Source organism: Hyaena hyaena, unplaced genomic scaffold, assembly GCF_003009895.1.
Source record: "Hyaena hyaena isolate Hyena2069 unplaced genomic scaffold, ASM300989v1 scaffold_474, whole genome shotgun sequence".
NCBI lineage: Eukaryota > Metazoa > Chordata > Mammalia > Carnivora > Hyaenidae > Hyaena > Hyaena hyaena.
The window spans coordinates 853,723-869,963 of NW_024081104.1; the positions used below are offsets into that span (position 1 = coordinate 853,723).

General features: G+C 67.2%; 1 protein-coding gene across 8 annotated transcripts in view; it reads left to right on the forward strand.

The window, feature by feature from the left end:
* The window catches only part of MROH1 (maestro heat like repeat family member 1), a 62,561-nt gene extending 46,424 nt beyond the window's left edge, over window positions 1-16,137 (forward strand). For 6 of the 8 annotated variants that reach the window (XM_039254068.1, XM_039254072.1, XM_039254073.1 and 3 more), the window contains 15 exons: window positions 618-753; window positions 869-981; window positions 1,818-1,970; window positions 6,839-6,993; window positions 9,829-9,994; window positions 10,570-10,766; window positions 12,890-13,027; window positions 13,343-13,457; window positions 13,911-14,057; window positions 14,236-14,424; window positions 14,756-14,911; window positions 14,982-15,116; window positions 15,193-15,295; window positions 15,410-15,475; window positions 15,859-16,137. In XM_039254068.1, the coding sequence (XP_039109999.1) occupies window positions 618-753; window positions 869-981; window positions 1,818-1,970; window positions 6,839-6,993; window positions 9,829-9,994; window positions 10,570-10,766; window positions 12,890-13,027; window positions 13,343-13,457; window positions 13,911-14,057; window positions 14,236-14,424; window positions 14,756-14,911; window positions 14,982-15,116; window positions 15,193-15,295; window positions 15,410-15,475; window positions 15,859-15,944 (2,055 nt within the window). In that variant the 3' untranslated portion in view covers window positions 15,945-16,137. The remainder of the gene's footprint in view (window positions 1-617; window positions 754-868; window positions 982-1,817; window positions 1,971-6,838; window positions 6,994-9,828; window positions 9,995-10,569; window positions 10,767-12,889; window positions 13,028-13,342; window positions 13,458-13,910; window positions 14,058-14,235; window positions 14,425-14,755; window positions 14,912-14,981; window positions 15,117-15,192; window positions 15,296-15,409; window positions 15,476-15,858) is intronic. The other 2 variants (XM_039254074.1, XM_039254075.1) reach the window with 2 other exon arrangements.
* Window positions 16,138-16,241: the final 104 nt, after the last annotated feature.

Below are 16,241 nucleotides of genomic sequence, written 5' to 3' on the forward strand. Positions count from 1 at the left end.
CCTTCAGCCTGATGGCAGGGGTGAGGGCTCGCAGCTGAGCCTGTGAACTCTTTCTTAAAGGTGCCTGTGCACAGGCAGGGGCTGGAGCAGGGTGGGGACGCTTCCCAGGAGGCCTCATGAGTGGGGGTCAAGGGGGGCAGGTGGAGGCAGGGGACCCAGGGGGTGTAACTGATGCCGCAGGCCCTTTGTTTAGCGCAGGGTGGGCCGGACTTTGTGTCTGGGGGCTGAAGACTGGGCTCTGGAAGATAGGGCTGGGACCCTGCTGGGGTGGAAGGGGATCTCACGCAGCCCCTCACCTGACAGGGGACCTGTGTTCCCGGGGAGGGGACTTCCCGCACCCACTGGCCAGGCTTAGCTGAGCCCTTCCCCCCACCCCCCCGCTGCTCCTGGGGACTCGTTATCTGTCCACACACACCTGCTACTGGATCCGCCTCCTCTTAGGGGTCCTGGCAGGGAAGCAGCTCCCCGGGGAGCTGTACTGGCCACACCCCTGCCTGCATCTGGGTCCAGCTGGTACAGGGACACCTGCCCAGCCCTGACGTCCAGGGGGCCCCGGCCCTCCTCTCTGGCCGTCCCCCCCAGTGCTGCTCCAGGGCCCCCTCCTTCCGCCCCTCCAGGCCCTGGTGCCCTTCCACAACCTGGGCCTCCTCATAGGCCTCTTCTCCCCGCGCTGCGCGGACTTGTGGCCCGCCACCCGCCGCGAGGCCGTGAGCTGCGTCCATGCCCTGCTGTACCTCCAGCTGGGCTACGAGGGTGAGCTCCGGGCTGGGCAGGGGTGCTGGAGGGAGGAGGGGCAGAGTCTGGGCCTTGGGGGCCGGGGAAGCACCTGCCCAGCGCCCCCCTGCCCTTCCCCGCCCCGCCCCTGAAGGCTTCTCCCGTGACTACCGGGATGATGTTGCCGAGCGGCTCCTCACGCTGCAGGAAGGCCTCGTGCAGCCCGACCCTGCTGTCCTCTTCCACACATGCCACAGCATAGCCCAGGTACCACGGCACAGCCCAGGTGCCCCCGGAGCGGCGCTGCCGCTGCCCAGCACTGAGCGCATCATGGGCTCTGCCGGGCGCCGGGCGCCACGGGGCCAGTGGGCTGGGGGGCGGGGGACAGGGAGGGCTAGTCGCTTCCATGTTCCTGGGGTCGACCCACCCAGGCCCAGCAACAGGGGCGATGGGAGCTCGGCTGCCGGCTCCAGAGAGCGGAGAGCGCTGCACAGCCTGCCCCGGGGCCCCCGCGCCAGGGCGCCAGGGCGGTGCTCATGTTCCACGGTGTCTGGACACGGCCCTCGGGTCCAGAGGCTCTCTTTCCTGCAGAGGAAGGAAGGGAGGGGGGTCAACAGGACCCCTCCTGGGTGGGAAGGGAGGGCTCAGTGGGAGGCAAAGCCCCGGCCCTGGGGGAGTCCAGGTGGGGTGGGGTGGCTGTGGTCAGGCCCGGTGGGGCTCCTCCGTCTGTGGTTTCCTGTCCCCTCTATTCCGTGTGCTGCTCGCCTGCTGTGACCGGTGGCTTGCTCTGCTGTGCTGACCGGACAAGGAGGGGGCTCCGGCCCACGGCTGGGCCGCTCAGGGCAGATGAGCTACCCTCTGCCCTTGACCCTGCAGTCTGCACACCTCCAGGCCGCCCTGCCTGTCAGGAGGGCAGGCCCTTGAGGCTGGCTCTCCAGCAGGGCCAGGCTTCAGCCCCACGCGCCTCCCGTGTGTGAGCCGCCACTGCCCTCCGCAGCCCCGAGGGCGTGAGGACGGCTGGAGGAGGGACCCGGCAGCTCCCGACCCCGGGGCGCTGTGTGTGTGCTCCCACCGGCTCAGTTCTAACACAGCCATCCTCCTAGATTATTGCCAAGCGCCTCCCGCCAGAGCAACTCATCAGCCTCCTGCTGACCTTGTTTGAGAGTCTGGGTGACTCAGACAAGAACTGTTCGAGGGCGGCTACCGTCATGATCAACTGCCTGCTGAGGGAGCGAGGGAGCATGCTCCAGGAGAAGGTGCCGGGGGCAGGGGGCAGGGCGGGACCCTGGGGTGGGGGCGCAGGTAGGCGGGGCGGGCGGGGCGGCGCAAGTTAGGGCTCCCCTGCCTTGCCTCCCCCCTGCCTCCCCCTGCCTCCCTCCCCTCCCTTCTCCCTCCTCCCGCCCTTCCTCTCCCCTGCCTCCCCTCCCCTGCTCTGCACTGTACACTGCTCTGTCCCTTCCTGCGGGCCTGACAAGTTCAAGCTTTTATCTTCTGACTGAAGACGGGTTAGAGTCGGGCACAAGTAACCAGTGAGAAGTTGAGGGGAGAAGAGGAAAGGGAAGGAAAACGTTGGGTGCGGAGCCCCGCGGCGGGTCGGCACTGGCCGGGCCCTCTGCTCCTGGCTTTCGGGGACTCGCACAGCCGACCGGCCCAGAGGGTCCCTGCCCAGGATGCTCGTGTGCCACCTGCTCCTAGTCGCCCCCCCGTTCACCGTGTCACCTCCGTGTGCTCTCGGCCGGAGCGCAGGCGGCTGTCCGCGTCAGTGCGGGTCCCCCGCTCAGGTGCTCAGCTCCTCGTAGGTGAGAGGCAGGCTCTGGGGCGCAGGTGGCTGCTGGAACGCCCGCCCGGCGGCACAGCCCCAGAGGTCTGGGGGCTCCCGCGGACACGCACGCACATCCGCCCGCTCCTGACCTGCCGGCCCCCCCGCCGCCACCCCACGAGCCCCCGCCGTGTCCCTGCAGCGTGGGGCCCCGGCTGGCCCGGCCCCTGCAGAGGTGGGGTCACACCCTCTATGCCCTGTGTGCCGCCCCTGCCGGTGCGAGGCCACGCACATCGCCACCTGTGCCCGCGCCCCGCTCAGTCACATACTGTTCTTCATGCGAGCGAGCGCGTCAGGGTCCGTTGGGCTGCCGGCCTCAGTCGACGCGCGGGTGGTTCCGGGATGGGCTGTGTTGACGTGGGCTGCGTGCGGGTGCGTTTCTCCTGGGGCCGCGGCAGGAGGCCCGGGCCCACGGGAGAGGCCACGTTCTTGCCAGTGTTGTTTCCTGGTATCTCCTGTGGGTGTGTAACGGCTTCCTGTGAGTGGGATTTGCATTCTCTGAGCGCTTGTGAACTTGAATGCTTTTGTACGTGCGTCCTGTACACAACTGAAGACACCCGTGTCTTGCCCTTTTTTCTTCTGGGTTGTCTGTGCTTATTGATTTGTGGAAGTACTTTACACTGTCTGTGCCAGAGGCACGCGCGCGCGCGCACGTATGCACATGGATGTGCGCACATCACAAATACCTTCTCAGGAAGGGACGAATGGGAATTGGCTGATGGAGAAGATGGAAGAGCATCGGGAAGGGCCAGGTGACCAGAGAGCTGTGTGCGATGACCCCTGGGGCAGGAGAGCATCCCCTCACGAGTCACTTGCGAAGGGCTGCGGAGGTGGCGGGGGTGGCGGGGGTGGCAGAGTCTGGACGTGGGAGGAGGGCACAGCCGTGGTGGGCTTGCTGGGGGAAGGTTGGATTTTATTTCGCACTCAGCAGGGCTCCCCAGCGTGGACCTGAGGGGTGGAGAGGCGCCCTGGGGACTCCGGGTGAGCAGAGGGGCACGCGCTCTGTGCGTCTGTGTGGCTGTAACGGGTGTGCAGACAGCTGTCCCTTGGGTGAGTTGCCCACGGCCGGGAGCGCTGGCTCGTATGGTCCTCTGGGAATGTGTTGAGCCTCTGCGGTTTGCACGGCGGCCACACCGCTCCGCGTCCCGCCAGCGGCGCCAAGGGCTCCCTTCCCTGCGTCCTCACCCGTACTTGCTGTTGTTTTGATTTTTGCTTTGTTGATCGTGGCCGTGCTGCTGGGTGTGAGGTGGCGCCTCCGCATGGCTTTGACTGGACTTCCCTCAGGACTCCTGATGGCGGGCATCTTTTGATGCCCTGTCGGCCGTTTGTCTGTCTTCTGGGAGACCTGTCTGTCGGTGACCTTCACGCATTTTCAGATCACGTTGTTAGGTTCGTCGTTGCCGGGCTGTGCGGTTCCGTGTGTCCCGGACCCCGAGGCCGTATCGGGTGTGGCAGCCACGAGTGTTTTCCCGTCTGCAGCTGCCTCCTCAGCCTGTTGCTTGTGTCCTGTGACGTCGGAAGTTGTCATTGTTGTCGTTTTATTGGAGGGCTCTGTGCCCAGTGGGCGCTGACCCTGTGGCCCTGAGGTCAGGAGTCGCCAGGCGCCCCTCGCACTAAAAGGCCGTAAATCCAACTCAGGCCTGGAGTCCGCTCTTGCTGCCTGTCCTCTTGGTGTCACGGCCAAGAAATCACCACCAGATCCATTGACGTGAAGCTTTGCCCTGTTTTCTTGGAGGTTGACAGCTTCGAGTCCCCCCATTCACGATAGACGCGGGCTCCTTTCACGGCCCGCGTGCTGCACTGGTCGGCGGGCACTCGGTGCTGCCGCAGGCACATCCCCTTTCTGGCCTCGGCGCACAAACACGGCATGCACCCCCCGCCCCCCCGCGGAGTGGGATTTCTGACTGCCAGGCGCACGCTTTGAGCGCGTCTGGGACCCGCACGTCCGGCTCCCTGTGACGGGGCACCGGGCATCGTGCCCCCACAGAGCTCACGGCCCTGAGACACCGCGGCAGGGCTCCTGGAGGCACCAGGACACTGTTAGGCTTTAAGTTTCTCTGACCTGGAATCAGAAACTGTGTCCTGGCAGGTGACGCGTGACTGGACTCAGGGCCCGGCCCCAGTGTGCGATGGTGGTGAGACAGAGCACGTCGTAGCACCGAGTGCAGAGGGCGGACGGGAGGGTGGCGGCCCCTGTCTCGGTCATGTGGGAAGGGGGGATGAGGGTCCCCTCTGCGACGGACGTGCTGGGGAAGTCCAGGGAAACAGGTCAGAGGAGACTCTATGCAAACAAAACGGAGCTGCTACGGTGAAGGCCTTCTGGCAGCTTCCAGCAGCTCCCACCCAGCAGCTCTTAGCTCAGGCGCATGCCCAACAGGAGCAGAAACAGACGTCCATGCAAAGATTGCACGCAGACGCTCATGGCGTTCATGGCCAAACCAAAGGACCCGAGTGTCCGTCAGTGAATAAACGTAACTAAAACACATCCGATCTGTGCGCTGAAATGTCACTCGGCAACCAAAGAGGATGAAACGTGAAACACGCTACATGTGCATGACCTTGAAAACATGGTGCAAATACACCAGCCGCCAAACGCCGCCTAGTGTGTGAGTCCCCAGGGCCGGGGGGGTGGTTACCGCAGAGTTTCCTTGGGGGCGATGGAAGTGTCCTTACGCCGCACGACCCTGTGAATGTACTGAAGACCCCCAGGGGGAGACTGCGTGGTGTGAGGCCTACCTCAGCGGAACCGTGAAGAGCACACGGCGAGAGAGCGAGAGCGCCGTGAAGGCACGGACCCCAGCCCAGGGCACAGGTGTGCGGCCGGTGAAGGCGAAGGGTGCGTGGGCCGTCGGAACACAGACTCTCATCCGGCACCGGACGGACCTGGCTCACGGGCGCGAACCCCAACCCAAGAGTCCCCCACAGCCGAGCACCAGGGCCTGCCGCCACGCGCACGAGCTGTCCTGACCGGAGCTGTTCGCACGCACCAGTGGGTTCTGGCTGCTGGAGGAAATCCGCCAGAGCAAGAAGACCTCAGAGAAGACAGATAAACCTGCTGAACCAACTAGAAGCATCTCCAACGAGACGAGTCAGAGAAGAGCCAACGTCCAGGAGAGGAAGCCGCGAAGGAGCGGAAGGAAGAGCCGCTGCACTTGGGCTCGAAAATCCGCCCTGGGGGACGCGCGTGGGGCAGATAGGTGGTTACAGCGCACGGGGACGGGAAAGTCAAGTGCACGAGCAAGGCGTGTGCCCAGGCCAGGAGCCCGGGGGGAGCGGGGAGCGCTGCGGGCTGTGGCCACTTCAGCAGCGAACTCGGATGGGAAGGGCCCATGGCCCCAACCCAGCTGGTGTGGAAAACACCCACTTCCCACCAGAGGCCCCGGGGCCGGGGTCAGGGGGCGCGGCCAGGGGTCTCTCACGGGGAGATGCGGGGGCCCGGGAAGCTAGGGCAGTGGGAGGAGCGTCCGCTTCCCTCTCTCACAGTTGTGAACGGAGAGTGTCCTCATGGTGACAGGTCCTTTGAGAACCCGTGGTGAGGACACGGGTCCCTGTGGCCCCGGTCGGGGACCTCTGCCCTCCCGCAGCCCCCAGACAGCCAAGAGCCGCACCGCTTGTCCCCCACACGCTTGCCAGACCGCCCCACGAGCAGGCGCTCCTTCCTGCCCTTCCTGCTGCCTGGCCGTCCGGCGGGCCCCTCCGCCAGCTCCGCCCGGGCCCTGGAGGTGGCCCAGTCCACTGTCCATGGCCCCCGTCTAGGGGTTTGTCCTGCAGCTGTCTGTCTGTCGTCGTCTCGGACCGAGGTGTCTACCAGCTGTGCAGGCGAGGCAGTAGGGGATCCCCGTGGTGGGGCCTGGCACCCCCTCCCCAGGGACCCTGGGTGACGAGCCCACGCCCAGAATAGGGCCCAGCTGCCGCGCCAGGGCCTGGGCTGGGGCGCAGGCGCCTGCAGTCTCGCTCTGAGGAGCGCGTGTCCCCTTCCTGGTCCTCGCTGTCCCAGCGCATCCCCCGCCTTCGCTCGGTGAGGACGGCCGCGTGCTGCCTCCAGGGGCCGGGGCCGATGTCCCCGAGTGGGGGCGTGAGGGGTCATCGTGGCTCCCAGCCTCCGTGCCCTGTGCACCGGCGCCCGCTCCACCTCTGGTGGCCTCCCGCGTGCAGTCTGGGTCCCTGCACCGGGACGCGGCTTCTCTCTCCGCGGTGGCCGGCCGTGATCCCGTGGGATTTCCCTCCTGTGACCCTGGCCAGTGGGGCTGATGGCGCTGGAGCGGGTGTGCCCAGGGCCTGACCCCCGTGGCCCGTGACCCGCAGGTGCCCGAGATCGTGAGTGTGCTGCGCTCGAAGCTGCAGGAGACCCGAGAGGAGCACGTCCTGCAGGCCGCGCAGCACAGCGTGTACCTCCTGGCGTCCCAGCACTGCGCCGCCGTGGTGTCCAGCCTTCTGGGCAGCCCCCTGCCCTTCGACAGGTACCCTGCACCTGCCGGCCTGTGGGGTGGTGGGGCCCCGGCCTGCGGGCTCGAAGCCAAGGCCAGCCCCGGCGCAGGACTCGAGGGCCCCGCCTGCCCCGCCTGGCGCTCTGGCGCCCCTCCTGCATTCTCTGCCCCAGCTTCTGTTCTGCGGGCGCCTGCCGCCATCTGTGAGCCCCCCTTCTTCCGCACCCCCACTCACACACGCCCAGCTCCCGAGCTCCTGTCCGCGACCCTCAGGGGAGAGGACCCCTCCCTGCCGAGGCCCCTGCCCTGGTCCTGCCTCTGCGGTGCCCGTGGCTGGGACCGGTCTCGGACCCCACGGCGGCCGTCCCGTCGCCCCCGCAGCCGGGTGCCCTCATTCTCCTTGACTCCCGTCTGCTCTGGGGGTGTGCCGCGGGCGGGCCTGCGCTCTCTCGCCACCGCCCCCCCAAGGGTGCCTCGTGCACCCCGCGTCTCCTCTTCCATCCCGTCCCCGCCAACCTTTCCTTGTCCATCTGTCCTTCCGGCGTCAGCGGCTGCACCCCCCGCCGTCGCGGTGGGACAGGAGAGCAGCCTCAGCCCGGCCGCCTCTTGCCCTGGTCTCTTCTGATCTTGTCTCTTGGCACCTGACGGGCCTTCCTTCTAGGCCGGTCTTCCCTGCGGCAGCTGGGAGGTCGCCCGCCCTGTTTGTGTTCTCGTGCTTGCCCCCGGAGCCACCCCATGCGTGCCAAGCCTGGCTCACACCCCTCCCTGCGTGCTCCCCCATCCCCCCCCCCCCCGTCCTCGTCTACAGGACAGGCCACGTGTCGCCCGCCGTCAGTGCCCCTCCGGCTCTGCGCACGCACTTGCGCTTTGCTCCTCGCCGAGGAGCTCACACTGACAGCACCGCGGTGGCTCCCGGCCCGCAGGTGGCCGTCCCCCCGGGGCCCCCGCGTGCCCCTTCTTGAAGCCCCTAAAGGTCACCGCTGTCTGACTGCTGTTGTCAGACACACATTTTACCTGATCTCGAACCTCAACTAGAATCAGTGTAAAGAGAATCATACGGAAGTTTCTCCTGGCTTCCTGGCAGAGCGCACTGTCCCCGGGGTGCAGGACTGTGCCACCGCCGAGGCGCCACACCGCCCGCGTACGAGGGCCGAACGGTCATAGCCCGGCAGTCTAATGCGCCCACCACCTGTTTCCGTGTGGCTGGTGAGCCGAGAATGGATTTTAAACTTACACATGGTTAGAAAACAAATTCTATTTTTTTTATTTTTTATTTAAAAAAATTTTTAAACATTTTTTTTTAATATTTTTATTTATTTCTAGGAGAGAGAGAGAAACAGCATGAGCAGGGGAGGGTCAGAGAGAGAGGGAGTCACAGACTCTGAAACAGGCTCCAGGCTCTGGGCTGGCAGTCAGCACAGAGCCCGACGTGGGGCTCGAACCCACGAACCGTGAGATCATGACCTGAGCTGAAGTCGGAGGCTTAACCCACTGAGCCACCCAGGTGCCCCTAGAAAACAAGTTTTAAAGAATACCTCCTGACGTGTGAAAATCGCACGAAATTAAAATTTGCCTGTAAGCCAAGCAGCTGCAGCACACCCGTCTGCTTCCACGTGGTGTCTGTGTCAGAAGCGTGCTGCCCCGTCCCCGCTGTCCCCCGAGTGCGCGGCACGGCCTCCCTCCCGGTGGCATCTCGGCCCCGTCACTTTTCTTCACCTGAAGTCGATCCTGCAGACTCTGCGGGCAGCCAGCGCTACTGCTTCGTCGGGAGACACGGGCTCTGGCCACCCTCCGGGGTGTTACTTTGTAGAGTCGGGGTTCCCATCGGGCCAGTCTCTGGTGTCCGCAGGGGCCGCGTGGCTGTTTCCTGGCTCCCACGCGACGTGGTGGTGCTGCCGTTTTGAAGGGAGCCCGCTGGCCCTCGTCACTGGCGCCCGGCATGACAGGCAGGGGCCTGGGGCCGCCTGCCTTCCTTCCGCTACTTTGGCCGCTGGGCTGCTGGAGTCTGCGGGTCTGTAGTCCGTCCCTCACCCAGGCCGGCCTCTTCCTCGTCCCGCGCCCCCGCGCCCCCCGCGCCCCCGCGCCCCCCGCGCCCTGCGCTTCTGGGACATGCCCAGCGGGTGTCTGTTACCGCTGGTCACCCCGCCCCTCGGGCCTCTTGTTCCGGCTCCTGAATTCCCACTGTGGTCTTTCCCCTGCGGACTCCAAGCTGACTTCTCCCCCCGACCCTCTGCCTTCCCTCCTCGCCCCTACTCTGCTCAGGCTGGCGCCGCTGCCGAGCATGGCGTTCTGTCTCGTTTCTGAGGGCCGCGGGTTCCCTGTCAGATTCGCTCGAGGGGCACCTGCCGGGGCTCAGCTGCTGAAGTGACCGGCTCTTGTTTCTGGCTCAGGTCATGAACTCAGTTTGAGTTTGAGCCCCGAGTTGGGCTCTGTGAGGAGTGTGGAGCCTGCTTGGGATGCTCTGTCCCTCTGCCCTGTTCTCTCTCAAAATAAATTTTAAAAGGCGCTTATCAATCTTTAGAATTTCCAGTTCCCGTTAAATATCAAAAGGCTGTCGTTTCTGTCCGTTAGCGCCTGAAGAGCTGTAGCTTCTGTGCGGTCACACGTCTCATGCAGAAAAGCCACCTGTTTGCTTCCGGCAGCTCCCAGGGGACCTCAGGGCCTCTGTTACGGCAGAGACTTTTCTCCCCACACCGCTCACCACTGTTATCGGTCCCCACGGTCGGGGGATGGGACCGATGGGTTTGTTTGGATGTGAGGTTGGGGCGCCATTTCCCACCTGCCCAGAGTCCCGCCCCTGGAGTCTTGTGGGGTGTGGGGCGGAGCCGGCAGTGGCCTGGAGGTGACTGTCCTTCTGCCCCGTGGCAGCCACACCTGCAGCCTCTGGCGGGCGCTGGCCACGGAGCCCAGCCTCAGCACGCAGGTCCTGGCGCTGCTCCTGGAGAAGGTGAGCAGGGACGTCCCGTTCAAGGAGACCCGGGCCTTCCTGCTGAGCAGCTCTCCCGGCCGCGAGGCCACGCTGCTGCCCCTCGCGGTGAGTGGGGCCCCGGGGCTGCCGCGCCTCACCCCGTTCTGCCTTCTCCCTGCGTGGCGAGGGGGCCGCGCTGCTGCTGGCGGGGGGAGGACCCCACAGGGGGCCTGGGCGCCACCCCTCGGGCACCTGGCAGCTAATGGGGGCGCCGGAGCCAGGCCGGCCCGGAGCCCGGCTCGTAAAGGCCTCACAGGTGCTGGTCCCCACGGGAAACCGCCCGTTTCATCCGCGGGGAAAGCACGCCTGGCTCGGCCACGTTTCCAGCAGTAAAAGCAGCTGCGAGAATTTCCTCCTCCTCCTGCTGTGCAGCCAAGAGCAGATGGTAGGACGCCTGTCCCCAAGGGGGTCGTGCCGCGCTGTGCCTGCCTCCCGCCCCAGAGGGCCAAGCAAGGCTGGGCAGCAGCCCTTGTCTGGGGTGCGCCCTCCAGGGTCCCCCACTCCTCCCCAGAACACAGGGCGCGTGCCAGCAGGGGCTTCGGGCTGGCGTGGTTCTGGGGCGCGGAGGACCTTCACCAGCCTCGTTAGAAAGGGCTCTGGGGGCGGGGGAGCACTGACCCTGAAGCAGCCCCTGTCCCCAGGCCACGTGTGCCCTGTACGAGGTCCTGAGCGTCCCCGCGTCGGGCCCTGTGGTGCTCGAGCTGTACCCACAGCTGTTCACCACGCTCCTGCTGCGGGTCAGCTGCACTCTGGGCGTCCTGCTGCCCCGGAGCCTGCAGGCCAAGGAGAGGAGGAGCGTGGGCTCGGCTCTGGCCCCCAGGAGCCTCGAGCCCTGCAGGTAACTGGGTCCTCCAAGGCCGCCCAGCGGCATCGTGCGCGTGTGAGCATGAGGCTGCCTGGCATCCTAGCAGGGGGAACGGGGAAGGGCGGGCACTGCACTGGGGGCCTGGGGAGCTGGGACACCCCTCCCTGCACCCCGGTGATGGTGTCTAGGCCACACCGTCCGTGCCAGTGGTGCGGCTTCCCTGGGCCATGTTTGGGATGGGCACTGGGGGAGTGGCCCGCAGGGGCTGTGTGGGGACGCTCGGGTGGGTCCAGAGTAGCGTCACCCTTAGGAAGGAGGGGCTACGGGGGGTATTTGGGGTGCAGGTGGGGCTAAGCCCCCACCCCCACATCTGCAGCCTCGGTGCTCACCGGTGGGTCTCTGCTCCCTCTGCACCCCCCGTCAGAGCCCCTTCTCCAGGCTGCAAGTCTGCATGGCTTTGCCGCCTCCCCCGAGGGCCTGCCTGCAGGGCCAGCCCCCCAGCCCCACACCACTGGCCTGTGCAGCCACCGTCCCCCTCTGCCCTTTTTGGGGTACGGGACCCTGGTGGGGTCTGTCGAGTGAGCAGGGCAGGCAGGGCGGGGCTGCTTGTGGGTGGAGGGCGTCAGCAGCCTGGGCGGCCGTCTCCAGGGTCAGCCCTAGGCCCATCACAGTGGCCCCTCAGGGCCCCAAACAACTGCCCTGGGCCACAGGCCAGACAGGCTGACCCCCCAGGCCCTCCAGAGCCCGAGGGACACAGCTCAGGCCACCTCCCCACCCATTCCAGGCACATGGGGTCGGACGTGGCTCGTGCCCCTTGGGGACAGACGGGGCAGCGGCAGCTCGCCCCGCCCCGCTGAAGCTGCCCCACGGCCGGAGCGGCCTGTGCACTGGGGCAGGGGCGCCCGCCCGGCTCTGCACAGAGGGGAGTGAGGGGACTAGCAGACGCTGCCGGGACTGCACGCCATGGCTCGTGAGCCGAGGGGGCTATGGTGTCCCAGGCTGCCGCGCCCTGAGCTGAGACGTGTGCAGGGCCAGGCGGAGGTGCAGGAGGCCTGGCAGCCGGGAAGTCAGACCGTGGCTCAGGCCACATCCATAAAGACCCTGTGCAGTGGGGTGGACAGGCCAGGGCGCGCCCTCATCTAAGTTGGGAGCCCACTTCTCAGCCAAACCTGTGTCTCCCCGCTTTAGGCTTGACGTAGCCAAACACCGGCCTGACTGAGCTGTCTCGGTCAGAGGCAGAGCACCTGCCGGCTTTGCTGGTGGATGCCCCCACTTTGGCTCCTGGCCGCGTCAGGCCAAGTGTCCACCCTAAGGCCACTCGTAGGGCAAGGTCATCACCGGGCGAGGGCTGCCGTGGCCCCGAGGCCCTCCACGGGGGCTCCCGGAGCCCTGCCAAGCTCTCCCAGGCTTTCCTGTGAGCTTTTCCCGGGTGCCGCTCTCCCTGCAGACCCAGCACCACGGGCCGTGCCCCTGCGGCCTGCCCGCTGCCAGCCCCGAGTCCTTCTGCCTGAGCTGAGGAAGAGGCTGGGCTGCAGCCGGGCCCCACAGGCTCCGGCGCCCCCAGCCAGGGAGCCGGAGAGCCCAGTGCCTGCAGGGCTGGGGGAGGCGGGGGGCAGAGCTGGGCCCACCCCTGGCTCTGAGTCTGCAGGGGGAGCCCGGCTCGTCCTGCCCCAGGTGGGGGCCCTTCCTCTCTCGCATAGATGTCCACCTGTGGTCCCTTCCCTGGGCTCCGGGGTGTCCCAGGCTGGGTGTGGCCGTACACGGGCGAGAACGGGGCTCAAGAGGTCAGGACGAGGGCCCGCTTCTCAGGGCGTCAGGCATGTCGGAGGCCAGACGCGTCGTAGCGACAGCCACAGCCTCTGGAGACCCTGCGCTGCCCTGGCACGACAGGCACTGACCTGTCTTTTGGGTTCACTTTTGTTAACAATTTTCTATTTTCTTTCTTAGTTTAATTAAAAGGTCTTTAAGACAAGTGACAAAAGCTGCTGGCGGCTCTGCCTGCCTCCCGATGGTCCTGGGGACACTGCCCACCGGGGGGGGGGGGCCGCTCCCCAGGAGCAGGAATCTGCACGGAGGGGTGGGGGGCACAGGGCGGATCGGCATGCAGGGCCTCTGCTGCCCTCACCCTCCCTAAATCCCCCCCCCCCATCCTGCAGCTCCGCAGTGGATGCCCTGCAGGCCATGCTGCTCCGGGGGGGCAGTGAGGACGTGGTGCAGCGCATGGAGCTGGAGGGGGGCTGGCGGCTGCTCGGGAGCTCAGCAGGGCACGAGGAAGGCGTCACCCGCCTGGCCAGGTAGGTGGCCTGGGCCCCTGCAGACAGACCCCGGCGCTGCCGAGGCCCAGGAGGCCAGGCTCTGACAGGCGATACTCGGGGCACCGGGGAGCCGAGGAAGTGGTGGAGAGGCCACCAAGGCAGCTCTGAGCTCCTGGCCCTGTTGACAATCTCCGGGGGGGGGGGGGGACTCAGGGTTCAGCCCCTCGGGGGGCAGGGCCTTATGGACCCCAGGCTCTGGCCAAACGGGCTGGGAGGCAGAAGACGATGTAGACTTGGGTGGCTTCGGAGCAGCCTGAGGCCCCAGCACCCACAGCACGTGGCCCCTTCCCCCAGCGCCATGGCCAGGTCTGCAGGCCCCCGGCTGCCCCTGGTGATGAAGGCGCTCGTGTGCACACAGAGCAGCGTGTACGAGACGCAGAGGGTCACTTCCACAGCCTTCCTGGCCGAGGTAGTTGCCCCTCGTCCGGGCCTGGGGAGGCCGCCGAGCCTCCCCAGCCAGGGCCATCGCCCGGCTCCTGCTTGGTGCTGCTGGGTCCAGAGGCCACAGGCCCAGGCCTGGTGACAACCCCACTCTGCTCAGTAGTGGCCTCAGCTGTGCGGGCGGAGGGGAGGGGGACTCGCCATCAGCCAAGGCCTCAGCCGCCCTTGGAAGCCCCCTTGTGGCTGACACGCCAAAAGTTTGCCCAAAGGCCGCAGCACTGGGAGCCCGGGTGCGGCTGGGGTCGGGCGCTGGGGAGAACCGAGGGAGGCCCCGGGTGGGCTTTTGCCACGTCCATTCCTCACAGGACACGCGTGAGCGCCCAGTGGCGGGGAGCGGGGCGCTGCTGTGGAGGGGGTCCGGTGTGGCTGGGGGGGTGGGGGTGTCCGTGGCCGCAGGCGGTCACGGCACCTCTGCCTCCAGCTGCTCGCCGCCAACGTGGTGAACGACCTAATGCTTCTGGAGTCGCTGCTGGACAACCTGGCGGCGCGGCAGAAGGACACGTGTGCCAGCGTGCGGCGGCTGGTGCTCCGAGGCCTGGCCAACGTCGCCTCCGGCTCCCCGGAAAAGGTGAGCGGGCACTCGGCGCCCCGGGGCCCAGCCGGGGGCGGGGAGGGCCCGCAGACGCCGCGCGGGCCGTGGGGATGCCACGGAGGTGGCCCACCGAGCGGCACCATGGGGGCGAGCCTGCACGGTGGGGCGCGGGGGCCCCCTGGCTCCGTGACCGCTAAGTGTGGGGCACCCCCAGGTGCGGGCCCACGGCCCCCAGCTCCTAACAGCCATGATGGGCGGGCTGGACGACAGGGACGACCCGCACAGCCTGGTGGCCCTGGAGGCCATGACGGGCCTGGCAAGGCTCCTGGACTTGGTGGAACGCCGGGACCTGCACTCCGTGCTGCTGCACGTCGCCATCCGCATCCGGCCCTTCTTCGACAGCGTAGGTCGGGCGCGGAGCAGGGGCTCCAAGAGGCCGGGCGGCCCGGCGCCTGCTCCCCAGTCCCCCTTGGGCTGTGCCGCCGTGGCACCCCGACACACCCTCTGGAGCTGGGGCTGCTGACGCTCGGTCCCAGCTGCGCCCCACGCCAGCCTCTCAAGTCACTCCCGCGGGGCCCCTGTGCCCATGCCCCAGGGGCAAGGAGGCTGGGAGGGGGAGGGGGCCTGGAAGCAGGCGCCCGCAGACACCTTCCCCCCCCCCCCNAGGGGGAGGGGGCCTGGAAGCAGGCGCCCGCAGACCCCTTCCCCCCCCCCCCGCCCCCGCCCCCGGCCAGGAGAAGGTGGAGCTCCGTTCTGCGTCCATCCGCCTCTTCGGGCACCTCAACAAGGCGTGCCACGGGGCCTGTGAGGACGTCTTCCTGGAGCAGGTGGTCGCTGGGCTGGTGCCCCTGCTGCTGCACCTGCGGGACCCCCAGGCCCCCGTGACCAACGTGAGTCGCCAGCGGGAACTGGGGGGCCGGCCCTGCTCAAGGCTCAGGGACTCAAGTTCACGCCCTGTAGGCCTGCAGGTTCGCCCTGCGCATGTGCGGCCCCAACTTGCAGCACGAGGAGCTGGCGGCCGCCTTCCAGAAGCACCTACAGGAGGGCCGGGGCCTGCACTTTGGGGAGTTCCTCAATGCCACCTGCAAGCTGCTGGTGAGGGGGGCGCACTGGGGCCGGGGGGGGCGCGCACTGGGGGCCGGGGGCCAAGATGGACGGCCTTTCTCTGCAGATGCACCACTTCCCGGAGCTGCTGGGCCGCCTGGCAGCCACCAGCCTCTTCTACTTCAAGAGCAGCTGGGAGGACGTCCGCGCCGCCGCCCCCATGCTCGCGGGTGAGCCCTGCCCCGCGGTCCCCGCGGTCCCCTCCCACCCGTGTGAGCCCTGCCCCGCGGTCCCCGCCGCCCCCTCCCACCCAGGTGAGCCCTGCCCCGCGGTCCCCGCCGCAGGCTTCCTGGTGCTGCACGCGGAGCCCGAGCTCCAGCCACAGGTGGACCTGGAGCAGATCACAGCAGGTGAGCCCCGAACCCGTCCCCCCCGCCCCCCGCCCCCAACCTGTCGGCTGAGTGGGGCCTCACTGACCTGTGGGCACCAGGGGACTAAGTGATTTTCCTGGATTTCAAGGATTTTTCCCCTGTCACTGGTGACCTCATCGTCTCTAGTAATTCACGGAAACTTCCTAACTGTTCCAAAAGAGCTTAAAAAACACTAAAAAAGGAAAAACTATCTTTCCGTTGGCTCCCAGGCACTCCCAGCAGAGGCCTGTCTTAGGAGGCGGTGGGCGGGTGGCCCCCTGCACAAGGCGGGGGGTGCACCATGGGTCCAGGCCCCCCAGGCTCCATGCACCAGGAAGGTGGGGGGGCCCAGGGCAACCTGGCAGTGGCTCCCCGTCCCCCAGCGCTGCAGCTCCTGCTCAAGGACCCAGCGCCCCTGGTGCGCATGAAGGCTGCTGAGACCCTGGGCCGCCTGGTGAAGTTCGCCTGAGGCTCCCGCAGCAGCTCTACTCTCCGAGCAGCATCAGCCAGGCCTGCGCCTAAACCCCCAAGATGGGGCCCCAAGGGGCCCCCTGCTACCAGGGATTCCAACCCCTGCCCTTCCACACGAGGCCACTGGAGCCGGGGGGGTGGGCAAGCTGTTGTAACCCTGGGTTTCCAATAAAGCCATCAGCTCCTCGGCAGTGGGCGTGGCATGCCAGGATGTAGCCTGCCCTCGTGGGGCAGGGGCGTGGGGTGCCCCCACACCCGATTGTTCAGGAAGGCTCCGCGGACCCCATGAAGGCCC